This window comes from Tachysurus fulvidraco, chromosome 24 (genome assembly GCF_022655615.1).
Source record: "Tachysurus fulvidraco isolate hzauxx_2018 chromosome 24, HZAU_PFXX_2.0, whole genome shotgun sequence".
Classification (NCBI taxonomy): Eukaryota; Metazoa; Chordata; class Actinopteri; order Siluriformes; family Bagridae; genus Tachysurus; species Tachysurus fulvidraco.
Genome location: NC_062541.1, coordinates 3,975,360 through 3,994,976, shown reverse-complemented (window position 1 = coordinate 3,994,976; position 19,617 = coordinate 3,975,360). Strand labels below are relative to the sequence as shown.

At 39.1% G+C, this 19,617-nt stretch overlaps 1 protein-coding gene and 1 long non-coding RNA gene across 2 annotated transcripts in view; both read right to left on the bottom strand.

Moving 5' to 3' along the window:
• LOC113637266 overlaps window positions 1-19,617 on the bottom strand; it is a 45,421-nt gene that overhangs the window by 5,812 nt on the left and 19,992 nt on the right. Inside the window, exons 17-28 of the mRNA XM_047808241.1 lie at window positions 15,047-15,182; window positions 14,698-14,787; window positions 14,513-14,588; window positions 14,232-14,319; window positions 12,054-12,129; window positions 9,712-9,842; window positions 8,458-8,574; window positions 7,181-7,297; window positions 6,188-6,238; window positions 4,299-6,080; window positions 2,520-2,693; window positions 1,128-1,301 (exon numbers count right to left, since the gene is read on the bottom strand). Coding sequence (XP_047664197.1) covers window positions 1,128-1,301; window positions 2,520-2,693; window positions 4,299-6,080; window positions 6,188-6,238; window positions 7,181-7,297; window positions 8,458-8,574; window positions 9,712-9,842; window positions 12,054-12,129; window positions 14,232-14,319; window positions 14,513-14,588; window positions 14,698-14,787; window positions 15,047-15,182 — 3,012 coding nt within the window. The remainder of the gene's footprint in view (window positions 1-1,127; window positions 1,302-2,519; window positions 2,694-4,298; window positions 6,081-6,187; window positions 6,239-7,180; window positions 7,298-8,457; window positions 8,575-9,711; window positions 9,843-12,053; window positions 12,130-14,231; window positions 14,320-14,512; window positions 14,589-14,697; window positions 14,788-15,046; window positions 15,183-19,617) is intronic.
• On the bottom strand, window positions 8,464-13,396 carry LOC113637265. The gene is made up of 3 exons (XR_007139355.1): window positions 13,244-13,396; window positions 12,054-12,129; window positions 8,464-8,574 (listed from the first exon to the last, which is right to left on the bottom strand). It is a non-coding gene; the product is annotated as an uncharacterized LOC113637265 (long non-coding RNA).

Genomic DNA, 19,617 nt, shown 5'->3' with positions numbered 1-19,617 from the left:
AGTTATTTATTATTTGAGATAAATGATCTAATATTTCATATCTGTGAGTGGTAAAAGTGGAAAGCTTTACTTTCAGTATCTGATGTGATCCTCTTGTGCAGTAACAACTGTAACTAAACAATTCCTACAACTGTTGATCTGTCCTGCACATTGGCTTGGAAGAATTTTAACCCATTCCTCAGTACAGAACAGCCTTTGTTTTTGGACTTTCTGTAATATCAAACTGTTCATCCCCATCTTTAATCCAGCTCGCATTAAAGACTCTTAATTTGAAATCTGATCTGTGTCTTGTATTTGGGTCCTCGCCTGCCACACCTGACAAGTTCATGACTTTCACTTGGACATTCCAAAATGTCACCTTTATTCCTCTTTATACAGTTTTTGGTAAAACAACTTGTATGCTAGAGTTGAATGTCTTGCTTCATGACCCACGTTCTCTTGAGTCTCAGTCCAGAATATGTGACATTTTCCTTTAGAATGTCCTACTGTCATTCAGAATTCAGAGAGTTCATAAAGAGAGGCCTTTAGTTGTTTAGAAGTTACTCTTGGTTCCTTTGTGACCATGTGGAATATTACACATCTTGCTCTTGGAGTGATCTTTGATGGTCAAACTCTTTACAGTTGATTGTGTAATCTTTTCCAGCCTGATAAGCATCAAAAACTGTTTATGAGGTTTTCATGAATCTAGTTTGTTTCTATGATAAATTTCCACTAATATGTTTTGTGAAGATTATTTTTTAATAGATCCCCTTTCTTTAAATTAAACAGGATGGTCATGCTCACCTCATTGTTATCCCATTGTTTGAAGAGACCTATTTTGTCACTAACAGATATGTAACACTAGATCTTTTTCCTCAATAAATAAATGACCAAGCATAATATTTTTCTCACTTGTTTAAGTGGATTCTGTTACTGTCTACCTTTAGGATTTTTGGATGTTTTAGTTCATATTACTGTAGAAATAAAGAAAAATATTTCTAAACATTTAAACATTGCTGCATTAATTCATTCTGATTATTTGCTGTAAAGCAAATATGCTTCTTTAAAAGTCAGCCTTAAAAATCAACTTTTTACAACCTCAAACTTCCAAAACGAGCACACAGAGACCCCCACAGAGATGATCTTACCTCAGTGTCTCCAGTTTACAATGAGGATTCTTTAGTACATCAGAGAGACTCTTCACTCCTGAGTCTCTGACTTTATTCTCAGACAGAGCCAGTTCTCTCAGGTGTGAGGGGTTTGATCTCAGAGCTGAAATCAGAACAGCACAGCCTTCTTCTGATGCACAACAATCACACAACCTGCAGAGAAACAATGACACACTCTCTCAGTTCAGGACACACAGATCAGTTCAGCGGGAACTTCTTCATTATAAAGTCACTGCAGTTGTAGTGATGGCATCACAGTCCTCAATGAAAATCAATCAATCAATCAATCAATCAATCAATCAATCAATCTATCTATCTATCTATCTATCTATCTATCTATCTATCTATCTATCTATCTATCTATCTATCTATCTATCTATCTATCTATCTATCTATCTATCTACAGATACAGCTGCTGGAAATGCAAATTATCTTTAAAATCTCTGGTGGAAAATTTTAAAGGAAGACGTTCTCCCCATCTGTGTACGTGACCAAAGAAGGTCAAAATGCTCTGAAAATGAGGTGGTGAGACTCAACCAGCTTGGTCAGACTCAAGGTTGCACCTTGCCTGATCAGGCGGTGTAATGTAGCCAGTGAGTTACGATGTTTTTTCCTTATCTCTTTGTTTGAATCATGTTTATACAAACTCAGTGTAAGAAATTCAAGAGTGTTGGGTCCTGTTGCAAAGCAGTACAATAAATTGTAAACCTTTTTACTCTTGTCCATGTCTTTGTAATAATAGTGATGATAAAAGACCAAATCCATACTATTTACAGGAAAACGGATAAGACGATTATCTGAATGCCAGACAGACATAAACTCATTGTGTGAGTGATTTGGTTCTCACAAGTCATGTATACTTTCTGCCTATTTTTACTGTAGAATGTATCAGTAGGTCAGGTTAAGACAAGATAAACATGAGAGAAGAGTTTTTCTGGTCGTTGTTTAGTACATTAAGCCACGTTATGTGTTTTAGAATGTTAAATTTGGAGCCTTGAAAGATGAGCAACTGCTCCATTCTGACATTGTCTTCTGAAATTTTGTACAATTGCAGTCGTCAGTGGAATTAAACTGACAATAAACTGGACCATTTCAATTAATATGTTTTTTTTTTTTTTTTTTAATAAAGATTTGAGGACATACGGGATGCAGAATGGTTTGAAAACTCTGTCATGGACATTGAGAGACTGGACATGTCAGTGTGGAATCAGTCCACATCCTGTATCCTGAGCAACCATGCTCCTTCTGGATCCCCTCTCCACCACAAAAAAAAAGGCTCAGAGAAAAAGACACGTTTATGTTTCACGTACAATCATAAAACTTATTTAACAAATGCTACAGTAAATGTGACTCTCAGAGAGATGATCCTACCTCAGTGTCTCCAGTTTACAGTGAGGATTCTCCAGCACAGCGGAGAGACGCTTCACTCCCGAGTCTCCGAGTTTATTCTCAGACAGATCCAGTTCTCTTAGATTAGAGGATTCAGAGCTGAGCACTGAGACCAAAGCTGCACAACTTTCCTCATTTAGATCACAATTTTTAAACCTAAAGGAAATAAGAAAATACATGATGCAATAACACAATATCTTATTATTCTTAAATAAAAAGAATTGTGCAAACATGGTTCAACATATATTTGTTGTGTAATGTGTGTTTACTGAATGACGATTAGAGACATTTATACCACAGAACACATGATTTTAGATTCTGATCAGACGTGTTGATTAATTTTTTATAACAGCAGCTCTGACATGCACTTGTTCTGATAGTCATTTCTATAGCAACAGCTCATTCACAATAACTAGATTCCTGGACTATTTACATTGGTTACTATTATACTACTAATGGACTATTAACATGAGATTAAACAGGGATACATTTAAAATGTGCTATTATAAAATAAAAATCCTTAAAACTGTAACCAGTATATAATGGTGGCATGGTATAGATTTCTGTATGATGTAATTTATTTCAGACTAATGAAAGGAGCCTTCAATTTCAGCACTCTATAATATTCAGTAAGTTTTCCACAGTAGAGAATTTTACACCTTCTGCTTTTTAATATAATATGCTTTGTGCTTTTTTGTCTTATTATTTTTTAAGCGGGGAACTTTGTAGTTGTAATGAACCGACATGAAAGTGTCACTATACTGAATAATATGGCCTCTAGAGTTTCAGTGCAATCGCTAGAAATAGAATGTAATGTGATGAACACAGACAAGTGCAGTAATAAAAACAGAGAAAATGATGAAATACTGTATTTGTAAGGAGATATTTACTCAACATTTAAACCATTTGTGATAAACTTTGTAGTTTCTTTGTGGCGCGATGCTGCAATTATTGTCTTATCAAAAGAGGAAAAGCAGCTGGTGCAGTTAAATCTTTAGTGATAACAGAAACTTGTTTGATGGACATTTTCATGTTAGATGAATAATATACTTTACAGTTAATAGTAAATTAATCAATTTCACATTATTTTGGTTTCACTGCTGCATGTTGGTCTGCATTGCAAAACCGTTCTCCACTATTTTACTCTAATATTATCTAGCACCCTGCGATGGGTTGGCATTCCTTCCAAGGTGTATCCTGCCTTGATGCCTGATGACGCCTGAGATAGGCACAGGCTCCCCGTGACCCGAGGTAGTTCGGATAAGCGGTAGAAAATGAATGAATGAATGAATGAATGAATGAATTATCTAACACTGTATTTGACAAGGCTGCTTTGCGGCAGCACATAAAAGTTGAAAGTGCTCTTCTTCTTTTAACTTTGGCTTTTCCAGTTAGAGGTCACCACAGCGTTACCAGCTAACTCTATCCTTGACATACTCTACTCTCGCACCAATTAATGTCATGTCATGTCTCTTTTAACACATCCATATATCTCTGCTTTTGCCTTCCAGTTGACTTCATACCTCACAGCTCCAAAATTCTTCTACCAATATAAACTTCTCCTTCCTATGTACAGTACATGACCAAACCATCTCAATCTAGCCTCTCTGACCTCGAATGATGACGATGATCAGGGATGCACATACTCTTGGCCGTATAGTTAAAATAATTCACTTCTGTTTTCTTTTTAAGGTCTGTCAAAATTCTTGTTTTTTGCATGTATGCTGTCACAATGTTCTACATTTTTTCAGCATTACTTACTCCGCTTTTCTGGAAGCTGCAACCACAGGCAGGAGCTTCAGAAGAACATCATCTGATTTATGGTGTTTGTTAATGTATTTATTCAGGACAAACACATCCTGTTCCTGCACTGATGTCAGCAACACAAACACCACAGCTGACCACTGAGAAGGAGAAAGTTCAGTTTGTTGAAAATTTCCAGACTGCAGGTAGTTTTGGATTTCCTCAACTAAAGAATGATCTTCTAGTTCATTAAGACAGTGGAACAGATTGATGGATTTCTCTGTTGAGGGATTCTCTCTGATCTTCTCCTTGATGTAATGAACGGTTTTCTGGTTACTTTGGGACTTACGTGTTCTGTGACTCACTATGGTTTGTAAGAGGATCTGATTGGACTTCAATGAAAGACCCAGAAGAAAGCGAAGGAACAGATCCAGAAGTCCATTTTCATTCTGTAAAGCCTGATCTACAGCACTCTTGTGTACATCTGAGATTGTAAATTTCAGGTTCAATAAGTTTGTTGTCTTTTTAAAGACATTTCTCTTCTCATTCATGAATGTCAGGTGCACATACAGAGCTGCGAGGTGCTCCTGAATGGTCAGATGAACAAAGCAGTACACTTTACTCTGGTGAAGCCCAAACTCCTCTCTGAAGATCTGTGTACACACACCTGAATACACTGATGCTTCTGTCACATCGATGCCACACTCCATCAGGTCTTCCTCATAGAAGATCAGGTTGCCTTTCATTAGCTGCTTAAAAGCCAGGTTACCCAGTTTCAGAACCATTTCTTTATCTGCCTCTCTGCTCTCTGTGTACTTTTTCTTGATGATGTTTGTCTGAATGATGAGGAAGTGTGTGTACATTTGAGTCAGAGTCTTGGGCATCTCTCCACTCCCTGCTTCACACAACAGTCTCTCTAGAACAGTGGCTGAAATCCAGCAGAAGACTGGGATGTGGCACATGATGTAAAGGCTCTTTAATGACTTCAGGTGTGTGACGATTCTGTTACTCAGGCTCTGATCTCTAATCCTCTTCCTGAAATATTCCTCCTTCTGTGGGTCATTGAACCCTTGTACCTCTGTGACTCGATTTAACCACTCAGAGGGGATTTGATCAGCTGCTGCAGGTCTGGAGGTGATCCAGATGAGAGCAGAAGGAAGCAGATTCCCTTTGATCAGGTTTATCAGCAGCACATTTACTGATGCTGATTCAGTTACATCACACACTCTCACTGTGTTCTGGAAATCCAGAGGGAAACGACACTCATCCAAACCATCAAAAATAAACAGAACTTTGTGCAGACTGGAAATGTTTGTTTCTTTTATCTCCTTAAAATAGAAATGAAGAAGCTCCATCAGACTCAGTGTTTGATCCTTTATTAGATTGAGCTCTCTGAAAGGAAGTGGAAATATGAGATGAACATCCTGATTTGTTTTCCTTTCAGCCCAGTCTAGAATAAATTTCTGCACAGAGACTGTTTTTCCAATGCCAGCGACTCCCTTTGTCAGAACGCTCCTGACGGGCTTGTCTTCTCCGGATAAGGGCTTAAAGATGTCACTGCATTTGATCGGTGTTTCCTCTGTCGCTGCTCTCCTGGATGCTGCCTCAATCTGTTTCGACTCATGTTCATTATTGACTTTTCCTCTGTTTCCTTCTGTGATGTAGAGCTCTGTGTAGATCTCATTGAGAAGTGTTGGGTTTCCCTGGTTTGTTATCACCACATACATGTGCTGGAACTTCTTTAGCAGATTTGATCTGCATCTCTTTTGAAGCTGAGATTCAGTAGTTACATCCTTAAGTCTGTAAAATGGTAACCGACATGTGTTGTGAGATATCAAGCACAATGTCTGTAATTCTTCTTGAGTTAAATGTCTACAGTATGTGTTTGTTAAACTCATTGACCTTACCCTGGATCTTTGATCTTCTCATCCTTTCTGCTTCCATTCCTCTGCAGGACACTGTGTATAAATACAGACTTTAAACAAACGGCAAACCTGAAGTATTACTTTCTTTCTTTCGTATTATATTCTTTTTGGATGTGCCAAGCCTTAATCTTTGCCTAGTTTTGTCTGATTGTCTGTGTGTTAACCAATAAACCATCGTACTTTTTGACCACAGTCCTGCCTGCTCTGCCTCTGCTGCCTGACAGAAAAACTTAAGTTTGAATGACTCTTGCTCAAAGACACAACACAAACTCATTGTTTGCTTTTAATTCAATATTTTTATCTTTGTCTTATCATAGAGATTTCGTGACAATTTTTATATTTTTATTGCCATAAATTTTGTCATTAGACAAATGTCTGCACAGATGCTAATGCTTATTTTTCAAACACATTTAATAAAGGTATATACTGTACAGTAAGTGTCAATCAAATATAATTAAGGCCACTCAACACAAGATAAAAATTAACTGTTGTCTTTTTCATCCGCAGTGGTTTAACTATGAGGAGTCTTTGCTTTCAGATGCTCGGTGTCCAGCTCTGATTCCCAGAAGTGTTATTCTCCAAAATACTTCACAATAGAGTATATCCACAAGAGTTTGGATATACTGCATATCAGCACAGATAAGAAATAGCTTGACATTTCAGACACAGTATGGCCAAACATATTGTTTATTTTTGCTCAGTTATTGAAACTAGTTCCCTAAAAAGCTACACTCAAATTATATAATATAATTATATAAATATAATAATTGAGTACAACAGTAAGAGTTTCACTTTTATACTAATCAAAAGTTTAAGTATATAAATCCTGCTGCGGATGTGTTATTACAGGCCTCAGTTTGAATGTTTGACCATGGATTTTTTGCTGAATGGTCACGTCCTAAATGAGGTTTCCTGAGAGAACACTGTTAATCTGTTGCACATACAAGCAAATAAAAAGCTCAGAGTCATTATTACCTGTTTCCAGATGAGAACTCTCCATCTTTGAATACAAGAGGAGGATCCATAGACATATCAGTTTTCATGGACACACAGCTGGGTAACAGTGTGTCTGATCTCTTTACCTGGGTTACACTAAACAACAGTATACAAATATTGCCAAATTTAGTTATTTTTTTATAATTTTAATAACAATAATAGTCACTGGAAAACACAGACGATTTGGCTATTTAGCATGGGATTAATATGAGACTGTTAATAGCGTTGTATTTTGTTTATCCACTGTAAATGCTTAAACAACAAATATCCAATAAAGCAGAATATTGTATCAAGATGTCATAGGTCCCCTGGTGGATCAGTGGCAGGATCCCACACTCTCCCAGCAACTGCGGAGGTAAATCTCAGTCCCAAGCCCAAATATAATTTGAGGGTTGCATCAGGAAGAGCACCAGGTAAAAAAACCTGTGCAAGATAAAATTTGTGGACTGGATGATCCACTGTAGTGACCCCAAACGTAAAAAACATAAAATAAATAAAAAATCTTTATTAATTTTATAAAACTAAACTTAACACCTGCTGTCTTGCACATTTCAGTCAATTGCCATTTTGCACAATTCATTACAATACCATATATAACTGCTGCTATTATATTAAGTGTTCATTCCAGTATTTCTGCAAATGTAATATATAACATATAGTTGTTTGCACTGTCTTTTGTCTTGCACTGTATTTTTGTCTTTTGTCTTGCACTATTGGCACCAGGTTGCACAGATGTACTTTATATGGCTAGGTCAGAATTACTTAAGGCCTTAACTCTGTCTTTGTTTGATGTAGCACCATGATACTGGAGAAACATCGTCTCATTTCACTCTGCACTGCTATTTACTGTATGGTTGAAATGAAAAAAAAAAAGCTTCTTGACTTGACTTGAAAACTGACTCCAAGCTTTTAGGGACAGTTGGGGTATTTTACTACAGGATAGCAGAGGTGGAAGTAAGTCACACATGTGCAAGTCACAAGTACTGTAAGTCTCAAGTCGTGAATGTCAAGTCAAAGTCAAGTCAAGTCGAGTCTTTTTTTAATATTTTTCAAACAAGTCTCAAGTCTCAAATTTGCGACTTAAGTCTGACTCGAGTCAAGCCATTTGAATGGAGTCCCCCATCTCTGCAGGATAAACATCTATTTTGAATATACTGTATATTGTTTATGGGTAAGAAATACACTTCTGCACAACACTCAATAATGCACATGTTTTATGAGATGACTTGACAAAGTTTATGAAAAGTCCTTATTACCTGTTACCAGGTGAAGGCTTATCATCTTTAAATACAAGAGGAGGATCCATAGACATATCACTCTTCATGGAGACACAGCTGGGTAATGGTGAATCTGGTCTCCTTATCTGGGTTACACTGAAAAACAATATACAACTTTGGTTGTTTCTTGAATTTTCATTAACATTAACAGAGAATGGAAATCACATCTAAAAACAACAATTCTGTTTCCTGTGTCTGTAGGGCAAATAATTTTTGTTTTTGAAACTGACTTTTTTCGACTTCAACATGAACCAAAAGAAGGATGAAGACTTGTCAGTTATACACACGACATTTATTAGAAATTTATGTTATCTATGTTAAAAATGCTATCCTTTTGCACAACATTGGATAATACTTATATTTTATAAAATGGTCTAGATAAGGAAATTAGGGTCAGTCAAAAGCAGTTTCTGAATGTGTGTCTAATGTGTGTCTAATTTTGTGCACTGAAAGTCAGCAGATTCCTTGTCTAATTTCATAGTAATTTCATTTATTTAAAAAAAAAAGAATCAGAATTACCTGCGCATACCATAAGCCTCCTGGGTCCTGTCACGGTACCTAAACCAGCTCTACTCTATGCCACCATTAAGTGGCATAGAGCCATCTATGCCACTCCTAAGTGATATTTACTTGATGTTATAGGTTTTCCTTAAACGCAGTTGGGTGTATTTCTAACTGTTTGCAGGCAACATATACTTTCTGTTCACCAAGTGTAATTAAATCATTGTTGATACCACACAACTTGACGCGGATCCATCTGTGTTCAACCCTTAGTCAGTTTCCACAGTGATGGAGAATGCGGGCATAGAACACAGCACCCACAACCACCTATCTTAATTAATGGAGCAGGTTTTCAAGCACATCATGGAATCCAGTTTACAGCAAAAGGCAGTGACCAAGGAGCTGGCCAAGAGCCTACAACCCTGACCACTGGACTGACGGCAATAAAGAAGCTTCTCTCTCCAATCCTGGCTGTTAGGCCTAGTTGGCCCTCTCTAAGGTAAGTGGGGATGATGACGTCAAAGCCTATCTTTAGACTTTCGAGCATTTTGCCCATAGAGAGGACTGGCTCGTTGGCTCTATTGCTTTTTGGGGAGGCCCATATGGCTTATTATTGGCTAAATGTAAATGCAATAAATTCTGATGTGCTTCTGTTGGTTCCCCATAAATGCTGTGGCCAGGTTTCATAAGAAGTCCTATCAGCCCATGTTATTGCCAGGGTACAAATGGTACCGTACTGCATACTGTTTGGTGACGTTTTGACAGCGGTTGAGATGGTGGACCAGCTGGTCATGGACCGGTTCAGGCAAGCTCTTCTCCACAAGGAACATAAGGCCATTGGGCTCAGGGGTCCCACCGCTAGCCTGGACATTGGCCAAGGGGAACAAGCAGGACTAAAGTGGCCTGTCCCCCTACCAAGCCTGACAAATTTCAGTGGCAGGTCCCGTTGATAGTCCTAGTGGTTAGTATTGGTGGTCAAGCAGCGGCCATATTGGGTCCCCTGACATTGGGCCAGAGAAGCATCAAAGTGGTGCCACAGCCTTACTGCACCCTCTGCCCCAGCAGCTACTTCCTGGTCAATCACTTCAACTTCAACCTGCTACCTTGATCTGGTGGATGGGCTTGAAAAAGCCCAGCATATACCCACACTGAAGTTAAAAAAAGGATACTGGCAAGTTGCATTGGCTTCAGAGGCAAAAGAAAAGACCATCTTCAGCATTGCCCCAGGCCACTGGCAGTACTAGGTTCTACTGTTCTCCACAGAATGCCTGCAAAAGTCCAACAGCTAATGGATATCGCGCATTGAGCACACCGACAATACCCTGCCTATGGAGATGGTGTGATTATACATTACTTCACCTGGTCGAACCACCTGCACCACCAGGAGAGGTCCAGGGAGCTCTCAGGAAGGCTATTTGGGCCAACCGGGTACCACATCGGCCAGGGTCTCTTGATGCCTCAGGAAAAAAGACATCTGTGGTTACCTTCGTCCTTCAACCAAGAAACAGGTGCATGCCTTTTTGTGGTTGGCAGGATACTACCGTAGATTTGTGCTTAGCTTCTTTTTTAAAGTCTCCCACTCTCAGTCCTTACAAAGAAAGGCCAACTGGACAAAGTGAAATAGACCAGAGAGACGGAATGGCCATTCCGACAGCTCCAGGAAGCCCTCACCAGTCCGCTCCCACGACTTTATTCTCCCCTTCGTAGTGCAGACAGGCACCTCAGTACATCAGTCAGAAGCTGCCAAAAATGCTACTCTGAAGTTGAACGGGAAGCCCTGGCCATAAAGTGGGTCATTGAGGAGCTCAGGTATTCTTACTACAGTGGATGGCCATTGTTGGCATATGCAGGGTTGCTAGCCCCAGTTGTATCTAGGCCAGGTGCTCAGAGAATGTCCGGAGCAGCTAGTCAGTGTTCACAAACTTATTTGTTGTAGTTATTTGAGGAATTTGTCTGTACCTTTTTCAAAACCAACAGTGTTGTGCCAGTAACAAAGCACAAAGCTGAAACAGTGCTCAGTGACATCTGTCTAGTCATTCTTACACCATCGTTTATGCCACATGCCAAGTGCTTTGAGAAACTGGTCCTCTCTCAGCTTAAAGCCTAGCTTCAGCCATCATTGGATCCCCATTAGTATGCAACAAGTACAAAGAGGAAGCCATTACCTCAGTCCTTCACTCTTCCCTCAGTCATTTGGAAAATAGCAACTTTACACAGCTCTCTGCATCTAAACTTTCATTTTCAACAACAGACCACAGTATATTATACTTGGTAAAAACACCTCCTCCACTGCCATCCTAAGCACTGGTGTACCACACTCTCTATATTCAAGTTAGAATATGACACAATATTGGTTGGATTATGATAAGACAGAGATGATGGTGAAACATCCCTCCTCTTGCCTCAAAAGGCACAACAGCCAATATTCCGAGAAAATTACTTAAGAAAGTTCATCTTGCTCATCAGATCGCGTTCTCCACTGAAGTAAATACCAGTGGAGGCTTGCAAAAAGCTGGTCAGCAATTATAGCAAGCGTTTGATTGCTGTAATAGCCAATAAAGGCTTTTCTATTGACTATTGAGAAGGGTATGAATAATTTTGGACATGCCACTTTTTGTTCAAATGTAAATAAAAGATGAGTAATGATTTTTTCCACAATGATGCCTTTTGTACATCGTCTTATTATCTTCAGAGAGACGCCTGTGTCATTTCTAATCAATAAAAAACTTGCTGGTTGAATAAAATTAACTTTAAGTCAGAACTTGCCAGGGGTATGAATAATTTCGGGCTTGACTGTATGTGAATGAATGTGGGATACACAGAGAAAACAAAATAAGGTAGTACAAGTCAAACCAAAGATTCTACAACTTTGGTTTGAATTCCTGTTCTTTTTGCTCACCTCATCTGACTCTAAATAGTTTCTACTTTTTGTACCCATGGTACTATCTTACAGCTCAAATAATATTTAAAAAAATATATTGTATCACCAAATCAATGCGCTAAAATAATTCCCCAATACACATACTGTGTACATTTATTTGCAGACAAATATTTGTTTATACAGAGGCTCTTACTTGTGTCCAGATAAAGTGTCTCCCTCTGTTAGTGTAAGAGGAGGATCCATGGCACTCGTTCTTCATAGAGAAACAGCTGGATATTGAAGAGCCACGACACACACATACATAAGCAAGTTCATTTATTTTATTATTCATATACATCTTCAAACAACATAAAACACAAAAATGCTGCATTCATGCAAGACCGCCATCTCTGAAACCGTTTCAGTCTTTGAAACCGTTGTGTCAGAAGGACTATAATAATAATATTAATAATTCATAATAATGATAAAAAGGGTCTGAATATCATTATAATTTAGCACATCCCTTACATTCTTCATTTAGTCCAGATTCGTGAAAAGATTTTCACACCAAGAAGTGACAAAGCATCAGTTCATCAATCATTTTTAATGTACACTGTACAAAATGTTGGGTTGTTCATCTATACATATTAAGTAGCTTAGGTGTGTTATTGGGTTCATGAGAAAATTCATCTGAACTGCTGATTCTTAGTTGTGAATTTTTATTTAAAATACACTGTAGTTGCTGTCAAAGATTCCAGTCCATAATGTTTATCCACTAGATGGCGCTTGTGTACATTAGCACTCAGCACTCATTAGCACTCACTAACTTCCTGTTTGGCCGCTTCCTGTTTGCCATCCACATGGTGAGATGGAGCAAATGTGATTGTCAAGGGTGGGGCTGTCTCTACCTGTATCGTGTGCCATCCAACCAAGAAGGTGCACGTTATAACCCCTCTCTTAGCTCACAAGCAGGCAAAAGTGTTCTACTGTGCTGGTGTTGATGTCTATACCAATAGAATAAAACATCTGTGAAAAAGAACCTCAGCCTTCGCACTGTGACTAAGGGTGGCATAGTAGAAGACTTCACTGCGTCAGTGAATGGCAAGAGCAAACCTCAGAGGTGTTAAACTGTGATTTCACAACACACTTCAACTTGTGCTGAAATTTCACACACCAACAAACAGCTCACATGAAAAACAAGCACAAACGCCTTTAGGTTACTCAGAGTGCTTAAACGCTGCATTGTGGGTGTACATTTAGTTCATGAAAAACGAATGGAGAAACTTGATTAATGAGGTTTTTTTGTTTTTGCTCAGATAAACATAGTTCACTTTGTGCAGGTGTCCTATTGTAATACATAGACAAGTTTATATTTATTTTCTATAAAATTGAGAATTACTTTACCTTTAGTCAACAGTCCTTGCTGTTTCTTGATGTTGAGCTTGATGCACTTTTAAAAGGTTGTAAAGTTTCAGAATTTCACTTTCATTTTTATAGAAGTACAACAGGTTAAAACACATTCTTTGTCACATTGAATAACAGGTTCAGCAGGTATATACAGTATATATATATATATATATATATATATATATATATATATATATATATATATATATATATATTCCCTTTTTCTTTTTAGGTGCCTGGTCAATCACATCCCAGTTTCTTTACTGAGGATGGCTGCAGCTTTGCATTTAGTCACCTCAGCTTCAAGCTCTTTTATGTGCTTCCTAGTTTGCTGCCAATCTCTGATCAACAGAAATATGTACTTGGCTCTGCACTCTAATGGGAGGTGTAATTAAATGAATATTCATGCATTTCTCTTTAAGCTGCTTGTCATGCTTGTTTGAAAAGCAAACTAAAATAAAGTTAGACTGTGACAAGTCTGTTAGCAAAATTTTAAGGCGAATCTGGGTTATCAGGACTTCAAACCCCTGGTAAACTGTGTGAGAAGTGAAATGTCAGAATGTCTGCCAATCACTCATTCATTCATTTTCTACCGCTTATCCGAACTACTCGGGTCACAGGGAGCCTGTGCTTATCTCAGGCGTCTTTGGGCATCAAGGCAGGATACACCCAGTACCAACCCATCGCAGGGCACACACACACTCTGGTCAAGTTTACTGAGATGCCAATCAACCTACCATGCATGTCTTTGGACCGGGGGAGGAAACCCCTGAGAACATGCAAACACCACACACACAAGGTGGAGGCGGGAATCGAACCCCCAACCCTTGAGCTGTGAGGCGAATGTGCTAACCACTAAGCCACCGTGCCCCCTGCCAATCACTCCTTTCTTTTCAAACGCCTTCTGCATCAGAGAATAGATTCACCTCAAATGATCAAGGGCTTCTCACTCCTCTTTTGGTCCGTTTCTATAAATTGTAAGTACAGCTCATCTCCAATAGTGATGCTGCCATAAGAATTTCCAAGCTCTAGAACATAGGCTTGTAGTGGCACATTTGAACTTACCATGAGTTCTACATTAAGAGCAGAGGGAAGTGTGTTCCACCACTACATGATGCACCTCCTGTGGTATAGTCAAAGAGACAGGTGTTTCATTCCTTATGTTCCTCTCCACAAAAGTTGAATTAGCTCAAATCACAAAAAAAAACACTTTTGATGCAGAATTTGCAAATTCACTCGGCATTACTGCTAGCATTGTATTATAACCTTTTTTCGGAGCCGGGGTTGAAGTGTAAGGGTCCCTGTCAACACCATCAACTTTGTGTGCAAGTTTAGACACAATCTTTAGCACAGAGTTTAGACACAAGTTTAGAATTCATTAAAGTTTATGCAGTGCATACATTTTCTATTTATGCCAACAGTTGTATTAGTCATGTCATACGAGGTTTTACTTGAATGTTCACTTTGTAGCAGCATCTAGGTGTTGTCTCAAGGATGAGGCTCCCATCTAGTGGCTCAAGGGCATTATACATTTTGATCACCTGTATATATACACAATATACACGTAAATACTTGCAGAGTGTTCATTGCCATTTACAATTCATCAATTGTACACAAAGGATATCTGGAATTTCAGAATATAGGGTACGGTCTTCCAATTAGTGTTTGGGACTCCAGATTGAAAATGCATATGATTAGTCAAGCCTTTCATGAATAGTTTTTCTTATATAAAGGAGCAGATCTGGAAGCTTCATGGGCATAGAGTGTTTGGTGAACTGGGATGTCTGGATACTGGCTTACCGCTCTCATGCTGTCACTCTGGTTTGTTGATGGTCGAGTGGATTTATGTCCCAGGAAGCCCTTTAGTGTCACCTTCTGGTTCTCCCTTTTTAGGTATGCTGTCATAGCATTTAGTCTTTCTTTCCACAGTCTCTTACTGTATTTGTTTTACAAATTGTAAATTGTCCTGAACCATTATACGATCACAAGCATACTTAATACAAGCATACTTTATGTCTTTTGAGCTAATTTTGAGATAATGGCTATTGTTAATAGCCCATTGTGCTATACAAATAAATTTTAATTGATACCGTAAGTTTCTGACATGTTTATGAAAATAAGTGTGTCTGTGCATGGCAGGACGTTTAGTCATTTTTGTTAAAAAGTTAGAGCAAAGTATTATTAATATTTGGTTAAAGTGCGTATTTAAAAAGAAACTTGAGGAAATTACATACAGTTTACAAAAAGTCTTTATTTTTGGCACATCTACAGTATATTACAGAAAAGTAAAAATCTTTTTTACATTTACCAGCTTTTGGTTAGCTATGATATAGCCCCTTGTAGCATGGAGGGTTAAGGGTCTTGCTCAAAGGCAGAACCAGTGGCAGCGCTGGGCCCGAACTTTCATTAAAAAACATTAAAACAATTGAGCTACCACTGCCTTTTTTTATTAGGAATAGCTGCTTATAAATCAGCCAATCATGTGGAGGAACCAGAGTACATAACATCATCCAGATACTGGTCAAATGATTCAGTTAATGAATAGAATGGTACAAAAGAAAACGGAAAAAGTAAACACTGGGTGGAAATGCCTTGTTGATAAAATAGATCAAAAGAATATATAGAATAAAGTAACTAATGATTTTTAACTACAGTGAGCAGAAAATCCAATCTGCATGATCAAAATTTTGGATGAGCTGCAATACTGTAGAATAACAAACCAGGTTCTACTCCTGTAAACCAAGACTCAGAAAACGGGATAAAGTTTTTCAAATTTTAGATTTGACAACTCCAGTTAACTCTCCAGACTCATATTTACCACTAAAGCTGATAAATGTTTAACAAAAGTCAGTTGCAATTGATTATCTTCAGAATGTTACAAACACAAAACAAAACATTAAAGATACAGTGCCTTGCAAAAGTATGCATACCCACTGAACTTTTTCACATTTTGACACGTTACAACCACAAACAAAAATGTATTTTATTAGGATTTTATGAGATAGACGAACATAAAGTGGCACATAATTGTGAAGTGGAAGGAAAATGATAAATGGAGTCCAATTTTTTTTTACAAATAAATATTTGAAAGGTGTGGCATGCATTTGTATTCAGCCCCACTGAGACAATATTTTTGTAGAACCACCTTTCTCTGAAATTACAGCTGCAAGTCTTTTGGGATATGTCTCTACCAGCTTTGCACATCTAGAGAGTGAAATTTTTGCCCATTCTTCTTTGCAAAATAGCTCAAGCTCAATCAGATTGGATGATGAGCGTACTGTAAGTGAACAGGGATTTTCAAGATTCTCAATTAGATTTAGGTCTGGACTTTGACTGGGCCATTCTAACACATGAATATGCTTTGATCTTAACCACTCCATTGTAGCTCTGGCTATATGTTTAGGGTCATTGTCTTGCTGGAAGGTGAACCTCCGCCCCAGTCTCTAGTCTTTTGATTACTCTGTATTTGGCTCCATCAATCTTTCCATCAACTCTGACCGGCTTCCCTGTCCCAGCTGAAGAAAAGCATCCCCACATCATGATGCTGCCACCACCATGTTTCACGGTGGGGATGGTGTGTTCAGGGTGATGTGCAGTTTTAGGTTTCCACACACATAACCTTTTGAATTTTGGCCAAAAACTTAAATTTTGGTCTCATCACATGATGTTTGCAAACTGAAAACAGGATTTCTTATGGCTTTCTTTCAACAATGGCTTTCTTCTTGCCACTCTTCCATAAAGACCAGATTTGTGGAGTGCACAACTACTGTAATAGTTTTCCTGTGGAGAGATTTTCCCACCGGAGCTGTGGATCTCTGCAGATCCTCCAGAGTTACCATGGGGCTCTTGGCTGTTTCTCTGATTAATGCTAGGTTTGCAGTTGTGCCACTCTCGTTCCTTTTCAGGACGATGGATTGTACAGGGCTCCGTCAGATGTTCAAGGCTTGGGGTATTAATTTGTAATTTGTAATCAATTATGTACCACTTTCTTTAGGTCTATTTCATAAGTTATGTTTTGCCATGATGTTTATTCGGGTTTGCTAGGCAGATCCAATTTTATCTGGATTAAGGGGTTTAATTTCAGAGCAGCAGCACCTTCAACTGAGATACCACAACAATACCACAACCTGCAGAGAGACAATGACATACACTTCACTAAATAAACTGAACACATAGGTTAGTTCAACATGAACATTTTCATCAAAGAATCACTGCAGTCTTTAGTTACTCTGAAATACAGATTCATAGTTATGAATTTTATGAAAGCATTAAATAAATATATATTTTTTGTGTACAAAATGGTATGTGTTTCAGCTATATGATGAGTTCATTTGACTGTAAAAACTTTTTCCATGTACAAGATTTTATGTTTGTTAATAAGTGAGATAAAACCCTCTATACAAGTTTTAATAGTAATTATGATTACAGCAGCTACAAAAAGTGTGGAGACATCAGATATAAAAAGTTGAGTTGTTCACCCAGATGTAAATTCAAAGTTGTAAATTCAGGGAGCTCAGGCATGGACCTCAGGCAGAGAGCCTACAAGAACCGACAACCCCCCATCCTCACCCCCTCCCTTCCCCACCAGTGTCAGTGTCTTTTTTCTGGGTCACTCAGAGGTAGAAGTGAGGTTGCTGCAAGGAAGCAGCTCCCAGGACCAGTGCCTGCTGGAGGAGTTACGGACCCTGGTCGGAACACCGATGCAACACAGGCTGCCTCCAATCGAGCAGGGACATACTGAATTCTGGTAAGTGTTCAAGAGGGTATATATCGTGTTGGTGGATTCAGGAGATCAGCAGACCTCAATCCATCAAAGTCTGACTCAAAACAAGGCACTGGGAGAAGCATGTAATGTGAGGGTCAGGCATGTGCACAGGTATGATCACAAATATCCCTTAATGGCCATCATAGTGCAATTTTGGGGACAAAAGCATAGTGTGGAGACAACGCTAAGTCCCCACCTCACCCACCTGCTAATCCTGGGGACAAATTGTCCATCATTTTCTGTGTTGTTATGGAAAATATGTGCAGATGGGTCCTGCAAGTGAGGGACAGAGTTGCAGTGCAGGATGTGCTCACCGTTGGCTGGAAAGGCATTGCTGGAGCTGGCAACATCAGCACTGCCTCAAGGGAGCTTAGAGGGAGAAGAGGGCCCTGCCCATTCCTCTCTCCAGGAAATCACTCTTGGGGGTTCGACCTAGAGCCTTCATGTTGCGAGATGCTCCAACATGCTTTTGACCAAATGACAAATGATAATGTACTCATTTTACTGCCTACGGCGGTAAGGGGAATGTAGAGAGGCGAATTTATCACCTCCCTCAACCTTGTCAACCCATAGAGGGAGGAGGTCCCCGTGGTGTTCCCAAGTGGGTGGAGCTAGGACCAAAGCTAAAATTAAAATCATTATATTTATACACTTCACTCCATTCATGGAGAACACCTCTTTTCAGGGAGAGATCTCATAGAGCACCACAATGAGATGCCCCTGGGGTGGTTCAGCCAGACTCAAAAAAAAGTTGTGATTCTTGTAACCCGGTGGTCTTGGTGCCCAACAATTCATCGGATCATAGACAAAATCCTCCGACAACATACAGTGTCATCAATTTCCTCACTTAGACAGGAGAGAATCAAGGATAATCCAAAGAACTGTTAACTCAACAGGCAGAATTATGGTATCTGGGCTTCCACTTGAGTCATGGACAGTTGCAGATAAAACCTAATAAAACTGTAGTGACTGCAACCTGTCCGAGACCCACGACCAACAAGGATGTGAAGCAGTTCCTAGTGCTGGATGGCAACTATCATAGGTTTATGGCTAACTATTAAGATATCATATTTCAGCCCAACACTTCAGACAGAGGGCTGGGAGCTTTGTTGTCCCAGGTGTTAGAGGAGAGGAGCGCCTCATGCTGTACAAGAGTTGAGCGCCTCATGCTGTACAAAACTCTTGGCGAGAGAGTCAATGTACACCACAATTCAAAAAGGAGTGCTTGGTCATAAAACTGGCTCACCCCTGGTAGTACTGTATCTGTTAGGACAGACAAACCTGCTCCACTAATTTCACTGCATGAATGTTGCTAATATTTTACAGGCCAGGGACCCGGATGGCAGTGACGAATGTTCTTTCCCATTAATAGGGATCCACAGCCTAAGTTGGGTGGTGAGGAGTATGTGGAAGTATGTGTGTAGCTGAGCACCGGGTTGTGAATGGAGCCCGGAGTCTGGAGAAACAAGCAATAGGGATCACACACACCTGTGGTTAATATTGATAATAATGTGTTTGCTGAGGATGCCTGAGGGAGATTTAAAGGACTGGGTGAAAGTGCAGCAAGAGAGTGATAGCTGAGCACACTGAGCTGTGATTGATTGTC